Raw genomic sequence first — 17,500 nt, 5'->3', positions numbered from 1 at the left:
TGGTGGCATCAAGTAGCAGCAGCAGGAAGACATGGCAGTAAAACGTCAGCGTAGATAACGACCAATCAGGGGCGAGGATGATCGTGACAGCCAATGATAAGCCGGATATTTCCCGCTAAGGAAAGGCATAAGGTGGTGTTCCTCGTCCCTAAGCGTTGAGGGGGGATATTTGTTTGAATTGTATTTGTATTTAGTGTTTTGTTTATCTATTTGATAAATATTATATCTTCTTAAAGAAGAATTAAGAAAATTTAGATTGCAACTAATAGTATATATATATATATATATATATATATATATATATATATATATAATATAATATATAATATATACACACACACACACACACACACACACATATATATATATATATATATATATATATATATATATATATAGTATATATATATTATATAAAGCCAATACCACAGGAAACATAATTTGCTAGAAATTCGAAAGCACTCGCTACGAATTTCTGCCTATTATTTTTCTGTGGTATTCACTTATATCATGAAGTCACGTGCATCTGCTTGTGATTTTTAAGCATATATATATATAATGTGTGTGTGTGTGTGTGTGTGTGTAAAATCACAAACATACATAGATGCATTTGTGGAATACCCAGCATTGTTCCGAGCTGAAAAGTAGTTATAAAAGAAAAGTCCAAAAGTGTCTCTCAAGAAAGACCTATCTAGCTTAATAAATCATTAGTATATTCCTCGTGGAAAGTTATCTAGCAAGTGCGAAATTAAATGGTTTTCCATTCCTGTTATAGGAACACAATGCCTAATGCACTCAAGAGATGTGCTCGGTACGAGTCGCAGCTTTGATAAAAGTGAAAAAAGTTTGTCTTAAAATCATTTTTGAATCCAATACTTTACTTGTCAAAATACGGTAAATTTCATGACAATGTTATAGTTCAAAATGGAGTTCCAAGAGGAATTCACACAAAGTTGAATAAAAAAATGATCTTAGCCTTTCTCTTAAGAGAATGACTGATCACGCCCGATTTGTTAGGGGTTGAGGTATCATCATCGCAAAAAAAAAAAAAAAAAAAAAAAAAAGTATCTGTGACTTTGCTATTTAAAAGCAAAACAGTTTCAAATCTCCACAAGAGGTGCAGAAACAAAACAATTTCCTTAATAGAAAGTTACAACTGCCTACAATATCCTGATTTCATGAACCTAATGGAAGTGTAACTTTTGGGAAATCACTGAACTGAAATTTTGCCTGACCATGAAAGTGGCGGAATTGCTAACTGCAATGATTAAAGACTCCTTGTGGAAAGCTCTGGGTATGAACTGGGTCGAATATAAAATTTTGGCTAGAGGCCAAGCACTGGGACCTACGAGTTCATTCAGCACTGAAACGGAAATTGCCAGTAAAAGGATTGGAAGGTGAAACAGGAGGAAAACCTCAAAGCAGTTGCACTATGCATCAACTGTTAGTAGAGGGTGGAAAGTAAGATTGAAGAAAGAGAATATGGAAGGAGGTAGATTAAAAGAAATGAATATGGTTGCAGCTAGGGTCCGAAGGCAAGCTGCAAAGAACCTTAAGTAATAATGCCCACAGTGCACCTCATGAAGTGTGCTGACGGCACTAACCCTCCTACGGGGGAAAGCTGTGGATATGGACAATTTGTGCCAGGCTAGTTGTAGCCATGATTTTTTTGCATTATATATATATATATATATATATATATATATATATATATATATATATATATATATATATATATATATATGCATACATACATATATACAAACATGTTTCTAAATTTCATGTTCATATTGAGCTTTGGGTGACAAGAATGAAAGGATGAAAGAGGGTGCATTTGGCAACGGACCAGATTTACGAATGCTTTCCATTGATCAGCTTACGCTCAGACCTTCAGTTTTAAAGGATTCCGAAGCCGACAAAGCTTTTCGCAAGGGAAACAAAGTCACCTCGGATGAGGATTTTGCATAATGCACGGTTTGCTTGGCTTTCTTCGCGTCATAACGAGTGATGGTGATAGTAAACCATTTCTTTTAACCAGATGAAATGCTTTTGAATGTTAAATGACGGCAGTTGAGTCTATATATTTCATAATAATAAAAGTTGTTTTGTTTGACTAGCCAGCCATGACAAAGACATTTTATCATACTTTTTGAAAGAAACAAGGAAAAAATGTGCCGAAGAAATCGATATTTTTGTACAGCCGCTACAGCTTACAGTCAAGGCCACCAAAAATAGATTTGTCTTTCGGTGGTCTCCGTATCTTGCTGTATGAGCCGTGCCCCACGAACCTTTATCCAAGAACCGGTGGTGGCCTTCCTTATAACGTTGTCAGAAGCACTATTATGGCTAACTTTAACCTTAAATAGAACAGAACAAAACACTGAGGCTAGAGGGCTGCAATTTGGTATGTTTGATGTTTGGAGGGTGGATGATTAACATACCAGTTTGCAGCCCTCTAGCCTCAGTAGTTTTTTAAGATCTGAGGGCGGACAGAATAAGAGCTGGCACAGTAGTTTTCATTTCAGAAAACCAAAAACGTCTAGAAACGTGGGTACGGAGTGACTGATAGTGTCCAAATAATTTAGCCAATGTAGCAGTGCGAACAAAGGTCTTTGACTAGTTTTATCTTGCAATATTGCGTTTTCTGAAAATGTCCCATTAAAAATATAGCATTTTCTGAAAATGTCCCATTAAAAATATCGCATTTTCTGAAAATGGCCCATTAAAAATATCACGTTTTCTCAAAATGTCCCATTAAACATATCGCGTTTTCTGAATGTCCCAGGAAAAATCACTAACGATTTTTATTTGTGCCTGGACAGACAAGAAACGATAAATATGCGTTGCCTTGCAACTTACCACCAAAGTAAGACCGAGAATAATATTGGTGGAAGGCGGCCTCTCGCCAGTGCTGTAAAAGACTTCCTGGAAAAGTGCTGAGCGGACGCATTCATTTTTCACTGAAATGCTTAAAATAGCTGGCAGAAAGAAACAAATGAATATGTCCCTTTCAGTAACAGTTTTTGTTAAAGAATGGAAAGAAGCGACAGAAATGCTGTAGACGAGTAAAACTACTTCTCCTTCCCAGCTTTAGCCCATTTTTATATATGGGGGTCGTCTCCATTGATTTCTGTCCTGTGCATCGTTCTTCATTAAGACGAGTAAAACCATAACGGAAAACCACACAAAGACAAAAAACGCGAACGTGTGTGTGTATTAACGTACGTGAATAGCATTCATGAATGTCTGTGCAGGCGTACGTCCACTGTGTAAATATATCGTATGCCCTCAACAGAAATTATGCACGCACTCGCACAGACATATATTTTCCCGGTAAGAAATGGCTGCCCAGTGAAAATCTTACGGATTCGCTTTTTTCCTGATAGATAAAGTCTAGTATTTTACGAATATTCCAGGAAAGAAGGTAATAAATTCTCGAATAAAATACGACCCGCATAAATAGATGAAATGTTTTTTTTTTTCACTTTCTTTCAAAAGAAATATTCACCACCACTGAAAGCGATACGCAAATTTTCAACTGTTTGTGTGGACCTTTACAGTATACTATAGACGAGGAATCATACGTATGGATATTAATATCTAATTGGCACTGGCCTCCTCTCTAATGATGACCTGAAGTCGTGTAGATTCATCACATATTTGCTTTTTGAAGGTTAAGGATAAGTGATGAATGTTTTCTGAAGCCGCCATTATTTGTAACGTTGCCACCAATGAATCTTTTTTTTGTTTTTCAATGGATCAAAATGTATGAATAAGACAAGACCTTTGAGAAGTTATCGTTACTATGTTTTCTTGTAAAATTAAATAAAGAATTTTAATCATCACAGTATTGGCTAAGATGTGTATCAAGCACACCCCCATAGACTGGGCTAAATTTAAGTATGTCCAATTTAAAAATAAATAAATAAATAAAGAAAAAAAAAGCACACACACATACGTACATCAATGGATAAACAGAATTCCAGGTCGGGAGATAACTAAAATACTCCACGGAGCCTTTACTTCTCATTTCATTACTCCATTTCGGCTGCCTTTCAAAACTATAAATCTGGAAATCGTTTCGCGACAGAAATGAGCGGAGGACAAATTAACATTTCTTGGGTGTTTCTTCGGATTCTGAAAATCAGCCTCACTTCGATTACAAATAGATTTTGCTAACCAGGAGAAAGTCCAACAGATTCGCCGAATGAGGAACCACGCAGTGGCTAATATCAAATTGAAGGAATCGGTATCGTAGTTTTGAATAAATAATCGAATCGGGTCACGCCAATTTTGTTTTATCCATCGATTATAACACGATTCACTGAGATTAATACTACCGCTTGTATATGCATAAAACACTCTTACAACCTCGTATAGATTTGCATAGTTACCTGCTTCTTTATATCAAAGTAAACAATGCATATTGATATAGGAATGCCCTTTAAAGATCTGCGCATGCTCGGTGCGAGCTGAGAAAGAAACGAAATATTCACTTCAAATTTGAAGCGGTTCACGAAATTTTGCACGCAACTTTCTGCCACATCACAGCCGCTGGGGAAAAAAAAACCCAGTGCTCATAAACTCAGGGTTGAAACGACAGGGGATATATGATGGTGTGTCTTTTATACCCTTTCTTGCTAGGAAGTACTCGTCGTGCATATTTAAGAGAGAAGGTGGAGGTTTCCGGGGGGGGGGGGGGGGGGGGGGAGATTTCAAGCCTCTTTCTCTCACGCAAGCACCACTGTGCCTAATTTTGGGAATTCTTTTAGGGATCATAAATAAGGAGCGGTAGGATAGGCCTACATAATCTCTCATTAGCGTTTGATAGTCTAAGGAATCTTACGTAAAAATAGACATATGATACAATATTGATGATCAAATAATCATGGACCATTATTAAGCTTAACACGTACACTAACACTCATGCAGTACATGTACAAAATATACTGTTAGTTTACATTTTGCATTTCCATATGGTCATCTACGATGACCTTTACTGTATGAGACTATAGTTTACATATTTTAACGTATTTATTTCTCTACCCAAACTAATATACGCATATACCGGTGCACACAAACATTAAATATATATATATATATATATATATGATTATATATATTATATATAGATATTATATATATATATATATATCAATATATCTATATATATATATATATATATATATATATATAATGTTTGTGTATGCGTGTATTGTCACGAATCAGGCGATTCTTAACGAAGAAGTGAGAGTAAGAGATTCTGTGAAATAAGTATCCTTTTCTACTATCAGATAATACTGATATTTTACATAAATAACCCAACACTAACCTGAAGTGATTAAATAAGTGACCTTGCATTCACTTTTTTCCTCTTCCGATCCTTATCTCTCCTTCTCGTCCTTTCTCTCTGTCAGTGTGGCAATGCCAGGCCTTGTTCACAGAGCACAATAACTATTGTAGTCACTCTCTCTTGCTGCTGACATGCATTAGTGGAACTATTGACCTGACATTCCATACCAGGAACCCCCAGCTTTCACTAGCTAATTATGCCCAGCCTTCATCCTTGTATCTTGAGGCACTACCTCTTCTGCAGGCGAATGTTATCTAAACGGAATCACATATAGAAAACATCCATACAGGATTCCAATCTTGCTCGCTTGTTGATCCATCCTCCGAAAAAGTACTTTAACACGTCCTGACACCGGAGATGGGCACCAGTCACGAGTCATCTGTGGTGGGAGCAACACCTCGAGACCTCTACTCTCCTTTCGAAGTAGGTATTTTCTCCAAAAGTACTTTTTTGTTCGAGAGTTCACTAAAGTGCGAGAATGATTCTGTTATATTCTTATGACTCCTGACACTGATGCTTGCCACGAATGAAAAGTGGAGTTCAGAGATCGTTCCTGTGACGTCTGAACAACGAAAACTCAATGAATTCTTTAAACAACTGCGCTCTGCTGACCTAATTACCCCATTTACAAGGAAAAGCCGTTGGGACAAAATGGGACAAAATGGGACAAATTTCAGTCGCTAGTTCTGATAAATTTATTTAGTAGTGCTGCTAATGCGTGCCGTTCAAGTAAATTCAAGTTAATTGGAAAAAGGATCCCAGAGTTCGTTTTATAATAATTTTTTTTAAAGAATTAAATCGTAAAAAGTTAGCGAACTGTTGTCGAAGCGAATTGATGACTGAACAATGGGAGTTGTCGAAAGTTAATCTTCTTAATGGAGGATATAGAGTCCTTTCATGATGTTTTCCACGAATATTCCTTAGGGGTGGGGTGGTGCTTGTATGGCGGGGGGGGGGGGGGGGGAGTTGGGGGAGAGGACTGCTGTTCGCCTCCTGCAGAAGTGAGTAGCTGGGGATACGGGCGTTGAAATTAGACATAATTAGTAAATGGAAAATAGGGTAGTTAACATATGCTTTGAGAATTCCAGTACTGAGTTTCATCGTGCTCAAAGGAACAAGAAAGCTAGTTTGTAGCTGGGGACATTCTGTGATCATCTAAGTCTAACAATGATTCGCTGAGACCTTACAGACCTTACAGTTCGTTCTGGTTGCCCCAGGTCCCTCAGTGTGAGGCGCCTCTAATGTCTACCAGAGAGTTGCTAGTACATCTTCCGGTATATTTTGCATCTTCCAATCTTGGATGGTCTGGGATGCAGTTTAGATATTTGTCGAGCTTATTCTTAAACACATCTACGCTCACTCCTGATATATTCCTCAGATGAGCTGGCAACGCATTGAATAGACACTGCATTATCGATGCTGGTGCGTAGTGGATTAATGTCCTGTGTGCTTTCCTTATTTTTCCTGGTATAGTTTTGGGCACTATTAATCTACCTCTGCTTGCTCTTTCTGATATTTTTAGTTCCATGATATTTTCTGTTATTCCTTCTATCTGTTTCCATGCCTGAATTATCATGTAGCGTTCTCTTCTCCTTTCTAGACTATATAATTTTAAGGATTGTAGTCTTTCCCAGTAGTCTAGGTCCTTAACTTCTTCTATTCTAGCTGTAAAGGACCTTTGTACACTCTCTATTTGTGCAATATCCTTTTGATAGTGTGGGTACCATATCATATTGCAATATTCAAGTGGACTACGAACATATGTTTTATAAAGCATAATCATGTGTTCAGCTTTTCTTGTTTTGAAGTGCCGTAACAACATTCCCATTTTTGCTTTACATTTTGCCAACAGAATTGCTATTTGATCATTGCATAACATGTTCCTATTCATCATCACACCAAGGTCTTTAACTGCTTCCTTATTTGTGATTGTCTCATTATTAGGTCCCCTATATGCATATAGCTTTCCTTCTCTGTCTCCATAATTTATTGATTCAAATTTATCAGAGTTAAATACCATCCTATTTACCTCTGCCCAATCATATACTTTGTTAAGGTCTCTTTGTAGAGCGTTCCTATCTTCATCACAAGTAATTTCTCTACTTATTCTTGTGTCATCAGCGAAACTACTCACTACCGAATCCTTAACATTACTGTCTATGTCTTCAATCATAATAACAAACAATATTGCAGCTAGCACCGTACCTTGTGGCACACCGGATATTACCTTGGTTTCATCCGATTTCTCATCGTTTGCAATAACTATCTGTTTTCTGTTGTGTAAAAATTCTTTTAACCATCTTCCTACTTTATCTACGATATTGTGTTTTCTAATTTTCTTTGCTAATATATTATGGTCTACTTTGTCAAAAGCTTTTGCAAAGTCTAAATAAACCACATCTGTTTCATTTCCGCTTTTCATATTTTTGAATATGTTCTCACGGTGGACTAACAGTTGGGTTTGTGTACTTTTTCCGGGTACGAAACCGTGTTGTCCTATATTAAACAAATTATTTTTTATTAAATGTTTCATAATATTTTTCTTCATTACCCTTTCATACACTTTCATAATATGTGATGTTAGACTCACAGGCCTATAATTACTTGCCTCTAGTCTTGATCCACTTTTGAAAGTAGGGGTGATATATGCTAATTTGTGCTCATCATAAATCTTGCCTGTATCTACACTTTGTCTTAATAATATTGCAAGTGGCTTTGCGATAGAATGAACTACTTTCTTTAACAAAATAGCAGGGACTCCATCCGGCCCTGCAGCAGCTCCATTTTTAATTTCATTAATTGCCTGCACAATATCAGCTTCATTAATTTCTATGTCAGCTAAATATTCACTATTTTCTTCCCTTACTTCTATATCATTATCTTCATTATCTATTCTAGGGGTGAATTCTCTCTTATATCGTTCTGCCAGTATGTTGCAAATTTCCTTTTTTTCATTCGTTAATCTCCCTTCAATTCTCAGAGGGCCTATTTCTATTCTTCTTTTATTCATCTTCTTCGCATATGAGTATAATAGTTTGGGGTTTTGCTTGATATTTAATAGGGTTTTTTCTTCCAAGTCCCGTTTTTCATTTTCTTTTGATTGTATAATCTTTTGTTCTGCATTTTCTATCTTACTTTTTAGTTCTATAACTTTCCATGCATTTTTTTCTTTTGCAAGACCTTTTTTCCACTTTCTGATTTTCTGGAACAAGATCCTTCTGTCTCTTGGTATGCATGAATGATGTTTACTTTTCTTCTTCGGTATATATTTTTCCACTATTTTCTCCAATATTTTATATAATATCTCCGTATTTACCCTTATGTCATCACTTACGAAAATGTTATCCCAATCTTTGTTTAATTCTTCATTAATTTCTGACCATTTTTATATTTTGTTTTTACTGTAGAGAGAGAGAGAGAGAGAGAGAGAGAGAGAGAGAGAGAGAGAGAGAGAGAGAGAGAGAGATTTAATGATTTCTGACTATCTCTGACAAGCAGACAACAAAGCTTATTCTAATCAATAATCTGAGAAATTGCAAATATAAAGGCTAAAAGTATGCAGGTGATTGATCGCCAGTGTAAAGCAGTATTGGCACTGTGAGATATTACTTAATAACACAAGGGAATTTTATTTTGTTTGGTAATTCGATTTCTTTAATATATGAGGGGTCTCTAAAGTAACTTTTGTTCTCTTTTTATAGCTTTCTTCATCACATGTATAATATAAATATACACTGAAAAATCTTACCTTAGTTACTCCCCTTCTTATCCTGGATGAGGTCTAGTCTTCTGTCTAGAGAAAGGCGTCAGATGTGGGCAGATTACATGAGCAATGACTTCTTTTTTATGCTGTTTTCGTAATGCTGAGAGGAGTACTTCTCTTGCGGATGGATACTGTGAATGCAGACTGCCAGCCTCGCCCTTAAGACTACTTAAGTGTGTATTCTTCATCTCGGTATTGTATTTACTTGTTATGTAGTCAACATATCTGTTGAAGATCTCTTCATTACCAACTTTATCTTAGAGGATAAACAAGGGAAATGAAAAAGGTAATAACAGGATGACGGAGATTTACTCTACTAAGGATGACAACGAGAATAAAGGAATATAGTGAATGAGTGGAGCTTAATTTTACAGGGCATCTAAGCTAATGGATCCTATATCTTAAAAGGTAAAAGGGAGAGGATTGTCCTTTTGTGGTGCTAGGTACTTTTTCCAGTTGTTCGTGTTTATATCTCTTACTGTAATCTTGTACTCCCTTTAAGCAACTGTTATAAGATACACAGAACGTTTATCATTCTGTGATGTTAGATTCTCGTTCTATTGCCTATTTTTATATTATATTTCTTATTATAATATTGTACTCTCTAGAGGTATTATGCCACAAGATACACATAATGTAAACTATTATCGGTATGACATATAGCATTAACCTTATTCTCATCATCATTTGTTGATTTCATTATTATCCATTACCTAATATTGAAACTTGTGAGGTACATTCTAGAGTATTTAGCCAAAATAGCAGTCAGATTCTCATCTTTGTTGTCTCTGGCTGCAGGGCAGTTGTGTGTGAGCCGAGACTGCTGCCGTCACCATGGGGAAACGACTCCAGACCAGAGCTGCAGTGGCCTGCATGAAGACACTCCTAATGACATTCAACGTCATCTTCTGTGTGAGTGACAGATCTTCTTTCTCCTGACATTTCCATGTACTGCAGTCTAACTCGTCCTCCTAGATTATTTGTAGGTTATCCATCTGCCAATCTCAACCACTTGGATTATGTATTACAATTCGAAAAGTTGATAATCAAAGAAAAATGACAATTTTTTGCATTTCATGATAAGCAAAGACAACCTCAAGGGACGGTATTTGTGCATGTTATTTACATTCCGTTATTGAAGTCCCGAGCTTTACCTCGTATGTTAACTTTTAATTAAGAATAAATACTGCCCTGCGTTTCTGGTCTATTGATTTTGGCATTAGGAAGCTTTAGACAGGTAAGTTAGTATTAGATAAATCCGTAATTACGTCTTAGTGTAAATATACATACGTCGTAACCAATACGTCACGATGCTTTTAAGAATTTGTCTTTCACTGGTATAAAGGTTTTATTTATGTCTTTTATGAGGCATTATCTGCAAAGTAAAATATAAAAATATATAAACTAACAGCCTGGAGTCTTAGAATAGGGACTCATTTAGTTATGAGATGTCAATTTCAACCTGTGAAGTTATTAGAAAACTAAAATATGCATGTACACTAATTTATATATATATGTATATATATATATATATATAATATAATATATATTATCATTACTATTATTATTCGGAATGGAACATGATATGATCTCAAATAATACATGTTAATAGGGCTTAGATTTTACTCAGTCTTCAGGTTTTAACGTTAGTTTAATGTTCGTGGCCGGTTTCGTTCTTAATGTCAACAGACCCGGCAGTATAACTTGGCGTTCGTCTAATTTGCAAAGAGTATTTTAATTGGAATGTGCTGCCCATTTAAAGCTGCATATTTTAGGGATCCGAAGATGGCAACAAGGGCTTTTCGAAGTTTACTCTCCGGATAAAATATTGGCTGAATATTTAATGGCTGAATCTGAATATTGAAAAAGGTCTCGGTTGGGTTTCCTTCGCGGCCCAGGAAGCTCCCGTGGCTGAATCGATTCCTCTTCAAGCGAAACCGAGTTTTCCACCAATCAAATATTAGACCTCAAATACACCTTCATATCGAATTCACTTTGCCTCTGGAATAGCTTTCATCCAAAGGATTCGGCGAGCGCTCTCTTCCGCCCGACTCCTCTTTCAAGTCGAAATCTTCCTCCGCTTTTGTGCGGGTTAAGTTCCTCGTTGGACGAGTGGTTTTCGCGCTCAGTCACCAATCCGGTGGTGGTCCGAAGTTCGAGTCTCGGCTCGGCCAACGCGGAATCAGAGGAATTTATTTCTGGTGATAGAAATTCATTTCTTGATATATATAATGTGGTTCGGATCCCGCAATAAGCTGTAGGTCCCGTTGCTAGTGACCAATTGGTTCCTAGCCACGTAAAAATATCTAATCCTTCGGGCCAGCCCTAGGAGGGCTGATAATCAGCTTAGTGGTCTGGTTATAATTTTTTTTTTTTTTTTTTTTTTTTTTGTGCGGGGTCGGCTATAGTCACGCTTACAATTATGTAAATTGTAGGACAGAGGCCAATTAGATCTGCATCTGCAATAATAATGAAAAAATCTTGTTCAATATTATATGACCTTAGGTTGTAGTAGACTGTTACTTACGGCATTACCAAAATGATAAACCCGTTGATGGCAATTACAGTATTACTGATGGAGCTGCCAATTAGATCTGCATCTGTAATAATAATGAACAAATCTTGTTCGATATTATACGACCTTAGGTTGTAGTAGACTGTTACTTACGGCATTTCCAAAATGATAAACCCGTTGATGGCAATACTGACGGAGCTGACACGATCAGATCTGCATTTATAATAATAATGAATAAATCTTGTGGTAGAGTTTAAACTGCACGCTCAGTTTGTATATCCTTCTCCCTCCTCACATTTGAGTACGACCATCAAAATTGTTACTGGATCGTCTCCAAATCTGTAAGGGCTGACGCAATGAGAATTCCAGAGTAACAGCCAATCATCAGCTATACGATATGATTCATACGCCATTTGATAATACATTTTGTCTAGTCTATAACTGATATCTGGGCAGCCTGGTGTATGGGCACAAACACACATACAATATACATATAATATTATATATATATATATTATATTATAATTATAATAAATTATATATACTACATATATCTATATATATATATATATGATATATATATATATATATATATATATATTATATATATATATATATATATATATATATAAGTATAAATTCTTATATGCAAATATAAATAATCTGCGCACCTTGTTTTGTGCTACGTATATTATCCGATTTGTAGTTTATTAAGATGTGGATGTCTGTGTATGTAGAATCTAATGACATTCAGATGTTGAAAAGCCGTCAATTATTGACCAAGTTGTGATTTTGATGACCCAAGTGAATTAGTTTCTGTTGAAAATCGCCAGAGGCAAGATGGCGTCAAGCGTATTGCTTCTATCCTAATCAACTTTATGCCATGTTACAAAAAAGAAAGAAAGAAAGAAAGAAAGAAAAAAAAAGCGACTCCGTGGCGTGGTCGGTATGGTGTTTGCGTGCCACCTCGGCGGCCGCAAATTCGATAATCGTGCATTGTATTGAGGAGTGGGAGATGTGTATTTCTGTTGATAGAAGTTCACTCTCGACGTGGTTCGGAAGTCACGTAAAGCCGTTGGTTCCGTTGCTGAATAACCACTGGTTCCATGAAACGTAAAAAAAATAAAAAAAATAACTATAATTATCTGTCATATCTTTGATATCCATAGCTCACAAAAGATTTAAACGACAGATTTTAATTCATTACTAAAAAGCAACAAACACAAAAAATACGTTTATTCAAAGGACGGCAGCTCTTTTATAGTAACAGTTTATCCAAAACACATTTATTGATAGGCAGAAGAAGTGCATTATCCTTGAAGTGTAAATCTTTAACGGCAGCAACGTTTAATTTCAAATAATCCTCACTTTCTTTACTACTGTTGTTTCATGGTCGTGTCACAAAGACACTTATTGATAAACCATAGCATCCTGTAGACAACCGTTACGATTGGGGCTCAAGTCGTCAGGCTCTTTTCAAAATATATACTGAACAAAAGGATTTCCGCACCCACAATTGGGAGGCATGGTTTTTTAAAAGAATACCGAAAGTCCACTCACACAGCAATACCGTGCATTTATTTACAATATATACGGGTAATGAAAAAGACCTGCACTCACTCAACTTGGCGCACACCGTAGTACCAAGGAGAGAGAGAGAGAGAGAGAGAGAGAGAGAGAGAGAGAGAGAGAGAGAGAGAGAGAGAGTGAAGACAGCGGGAAGGGTATCAAAGATAGGAGTCCATGGTATCGGTTTTCGAGGCTTTCAGAGGCTACGTAGATTATACCAGTCTCTTTCTTACTAGGATTATGTGCCAAAACGTCGGAATCCTTCTTCATGTGTATGCATCTGCTCGCTTATTGACCTTCGTCCTCCGTTTTTCTCTGTCTTATTAATCATTATCATTGTCATTGTTATTCCGTCCTCCCAACGGCTTTCGTTCATACGTTTCAAATGAAGCCAGCTTATACTCGGTTTTTTTCCATCTGTCCACCCGCCTGTGGTGTTTGCGTATGGTAACACTGCGTCCGGGGCTTTAGATAGTTACATTCAGCTTACATTCAACAATTATAATAATATCCTATTTCGAATATTAACGGTGTAATTCGCATACAGTAAATTATTAAAACAATTTTCAGCTGCAAATGTACACCCAGATATCCTATTATTTACCTAAAACTTACACATAGCGTAACTATCTCAAGCCCGGGACGCGGTGTTACCATACGCAAACACCACAGGCGGGTGGACAGATGAAAAAAAAAAAAAAAACAACTTAGTATAGTGCTGTAGCGGGCTCTTGCTTCTCGGTAGCTCTGCAGAGAAGAGAGAGTTAAAGGAAACACAAGAGTAGTTCATGGGGTGAAGCTAGCATTCGCTGCTGATAGCACTCAGTCCCCTCTAACCACTGGGCCGGAAGTGAGAAATAGGTAGGTAGAGAGTAAGTGTTCTATTCTACCAAGTCCCAAGTTTAAACATATCCTATCGATAAAATGTAGAGCTTGTAGACCACTAAATGGGAGGAGTTAATGACGTCACTGCCCATTATCATCGATTCCTTTTTTGGAGATTCATTCAATCGTTTATTTTGATTGGTTCATCGGAAACCCGCTCATCACACCACGTCAGACAAGAAACTTCTAGTATCGTAACGAAGGCTTGCATCACCAGGCATCCATAGTGTTTTCTATAGTAGACCACGTGGGCCAACAACGAAGGACCCAGGGGAACACCAGACTGGACATCCACACAACATACGATTATTAAAAAAAACAATTTGTTTTCATTTGGTGTCCTCCTTACCCAAAATAGTCACTACCCATCACAACAACTATGAGAGAAGTGACAAACAAAGGTAAAGAAACTGAAGCTTTGCGTTTCTTTCACCTTGACGTCTGTATAAACAAAACTATTCTTAATTCTGCAGAAAAGAAAGAACAATAAAATACAGATTTAGTATTAGAGGATAGGCTCATAGTACAAGCAGAGTATTGCACCAAATTCCATAAAAATTATCAGTTGAAAACAAGCACAATGATTGAGTTAATATATAGATTTTCAAGAACATTATTTAGTGAATTATAAAAGATGTATGCGCTGCTGTCGAATAGAAGAAAGAACACGATAAACTCAGTTAAATCATTCGGCTCGTGATATCATAAACAGTTTTTCGTGATATCACCGATGTTAAAAAACAAAAAATTCTCTAAAGAAATCTCTCGCGTGAAACTACTTTTCGTGCACGAACTATGTTTTTCATTTGTCAATATTATCAGTGGGAAGTCAAGTGAGATTTCATGTTTACATTCAGGGCTAAGTATCACGCATCTCGGATGTGCCAATACTTTTTGCCAAACAGTGACAGTCGTCTCCTTTGTATACTGAATTCCTAGTACTATTATTGTCCATAAGAGTACCTTAATTTCCATAACGTTTCAGAGATGATATCTGTGGCATTCTATATTCTTAGAGACTATAATCGGTCTCCGTATTCTGTCGTTTCCAAAGACTTTACATCCTTTTGCTTGGTACTATACATATCTTGACTCCCCCGTGTCAAGTGTCCTTACTAGTAACGTAGATCTTTCCAGTTGAGCTGGTGTCTCCTGCAGGACCTCTGTCTAAAAGGCCTTTTGGATTGAGTCATCCGATTCTGCCCTTCTTCGACACATGGCCTTCGAAATCTGTCTAGCTGTGATTTCACGTTGGCTCTCGCTCCAGAATCAATCATTAAATACTTGCATAGCGTTTCCGTGGAGAATTTTGAAAGCTCGTTACAGAGAGATATATATCAGCAGCAAGCCGCGTTCGCAGATGGTGGTGGTCACATTCTGGGCGTACCAATTTTCGTGAATATAATTTCCTTTATCTTCTGCAGAGGCAGCAAACGCTCATTTCACATGAGAACACAATTTTGACGATGTCACAGAGACTTTGATGTGTAAAACAATAAAGCAGATTTTCTTTGGTCAAGTTTGTCAGTCGCCATAAAATCCCATACTCCCCAGATCACCTAACTCAGAGTTGGATTCTGGAATTTAACAACTGGTTTCCAAATCGGGATTTCTATTTTCACCAAGTAAGACATGCAATAAATTTTTCATTTTCTTTGAAAGAGTTCGGGATGAGTTCACAGGAATTATCTAAAGGAAATACTGAAGGGATGAATAACGTTCGAGGCCCCGTGAACAAGAAAACATGAGGGTATAAAGTCGAGAGGAATAGTCGCAGTGAGGAGAGCCTTGTATTCCAAGTCGTCGGAACTTACTGAGAGACATTGAATTTTATTAAGTGCCTGCATTAGGTAGGATATGTCATTATTGAACATCATATAAAAGGATTCAGTTGAGAGCCACCCTGAAGTTTCATAACTAGTATAGTATACATATATACATACACGCATACAAGCGACATAACACATTTATATGTATATCTGTCTATCGATCAATTTCTTTTTCCGTTCAGGGATACTTTCGACATTGGCTTGTAGTGCTCTGTTTTTGCAACATGGTTGTAGCTTGCCTTGTAAAAATAATAGTAATAATAATAATAGCCCTTCACTGGAACCTGTGCAAGAAGCACCAGCTACCTTTCAGTAATAAGTGGTACGAACAGCTGCCTGAAGGAGTGATAGAAAACGATCAAGCAAAGATCCTCTGGGACTATAGTATCAGAACAGATAGGGTGATACGTGCCAGTCGACCAGACGTGACGTTAATTTACAAAATCAAGAAGAAAGTATCACTCATTGATGTCGCAATACCATGGGACACCAGAGCAGACGAGAAAGAGAGAGAAAAGATTGATAAGTATCAGGTCCTGAAAATAGAAACAAAGAGGCTATGCCAATGGAAATAATATCCATGATCATAAGAACACTAGGCACGATCCCAAGATCCCTGAAAAGGAACCTGGATAAAACCAGATGCCGAAGAAGCTCCAGGACTCATGAGCAGAAGAGTGTGCTTTTAGAAACAGCGCACATAGTGAGAAAAGTGATGGACTCCTGAGGAGGCAGGATGCAACCCGGAACACCAACTATAAAAACCACCCAGTCGAATAGGATAACTGTGATAAACCTCAATATATATATATATATATATATAAATAAATAAAAAAGTAAAAAAAATTAATAATATTGTTATTATTTTGGAAGAAGGCCCTCTTGGAGACAAACTTCTTTGAAAATAATGGCACTCTGTATGCCGTTGAGCTTATGATGCACCTTCTCAACTTGGCGTATAAGTTCCCTCATTTCAGCAGGTAAATTACAAAGCAGCTGTCCGAAGTTCGTTTATTATTCCAACGCTTCGGTTGTCCTCGCTGCCACTGCAAGGAGGCGAATGATACCAGGGGTACAAGCAGGGAAGAATCGCCCCATTTCTCTGTAAACCTGTTTTCAGGTATAAATATTCCCTGCATGTCTGTACCCCTGGAGCCATTCACTTCCTTGCAATGGCAGCCAGGATTACCAAAGCGAACACCGGTCAATTGCTTTGTATTTTACACCCCCGTAAGGAGGTAGTGCCCTCAGTGCAACTCACGCGGTGCACTGTAGGCAGCGTCCCTTCGATCCCTAGCTTCAAACCCTTTCATTCCTTTTAATGCGCATCCGTTCGTATTCTCTCTCTTCCATCTGGCTTCCCACCCTTTTTAGCAATTGTTTCATAGCGCATCTGCGAGGTTTTCTTCTTGCTACACATTTCAAACCTTCTTACACCCAATTTCTTTTTCAGCGTTGAATGCTCTCATAGGTGTCAGCGCTTGGCATTTTCCCTATATTCTATAATTCTATTCTTTATAATTTATCTGTTGAAACGAGGAAACTTTTACGCCAGGTTGAGAAGGAGCAATATCAGGTCAGCGGTG

At 37.2% G+C, this 17,500-nt stretch overlaps 1 protein-coding gene across 1 annotated transcript in view; it reads left to right on the top strand.

The window, feature by feature from the left end:
* The window catches only part of LOC135208789 (tetraspanin-7-like), a 42,343-nt gene that overhangs the window by 2,236 nt on the left and 22,607 nt on the right, over positions 1 to 17,500 (top strand). The window contains exon 2 of the mRNA XM_064241312.1: positions 9,915 to 10,028. Within this exon, the coding sequence (XP_064097382.1) occupies positions 9,951 to 10,028 (78 nt within the window). The 5' untranslated portion in view covers positions 9,915 to 9,950. The remainder of the gene's footprint in view (positions 1 to 9,914; positions 10,029 to 17,500) is intronic.

The sequence above is a fragment of the Macrobrachium nipponense genome, chromosome 35 (genome assembly GCF_015104395.2).
Source record: "Macrobrachium nipponense isolate FS-2020 chromosome 35, ASM1510439v2, whole genome shotgun sequence".
Lineage (NCBI taxonomy): Eukaryota > Metazoa > Arthropoda > Malacostraca > Decapoda > Palaemonidae > Macrobrachium > Macrobrachium nipponense.
Note: the sequence above shows the minus strand (reverse complement) of the source record. Positions and strands in the feature narration are given on the sequence as shown.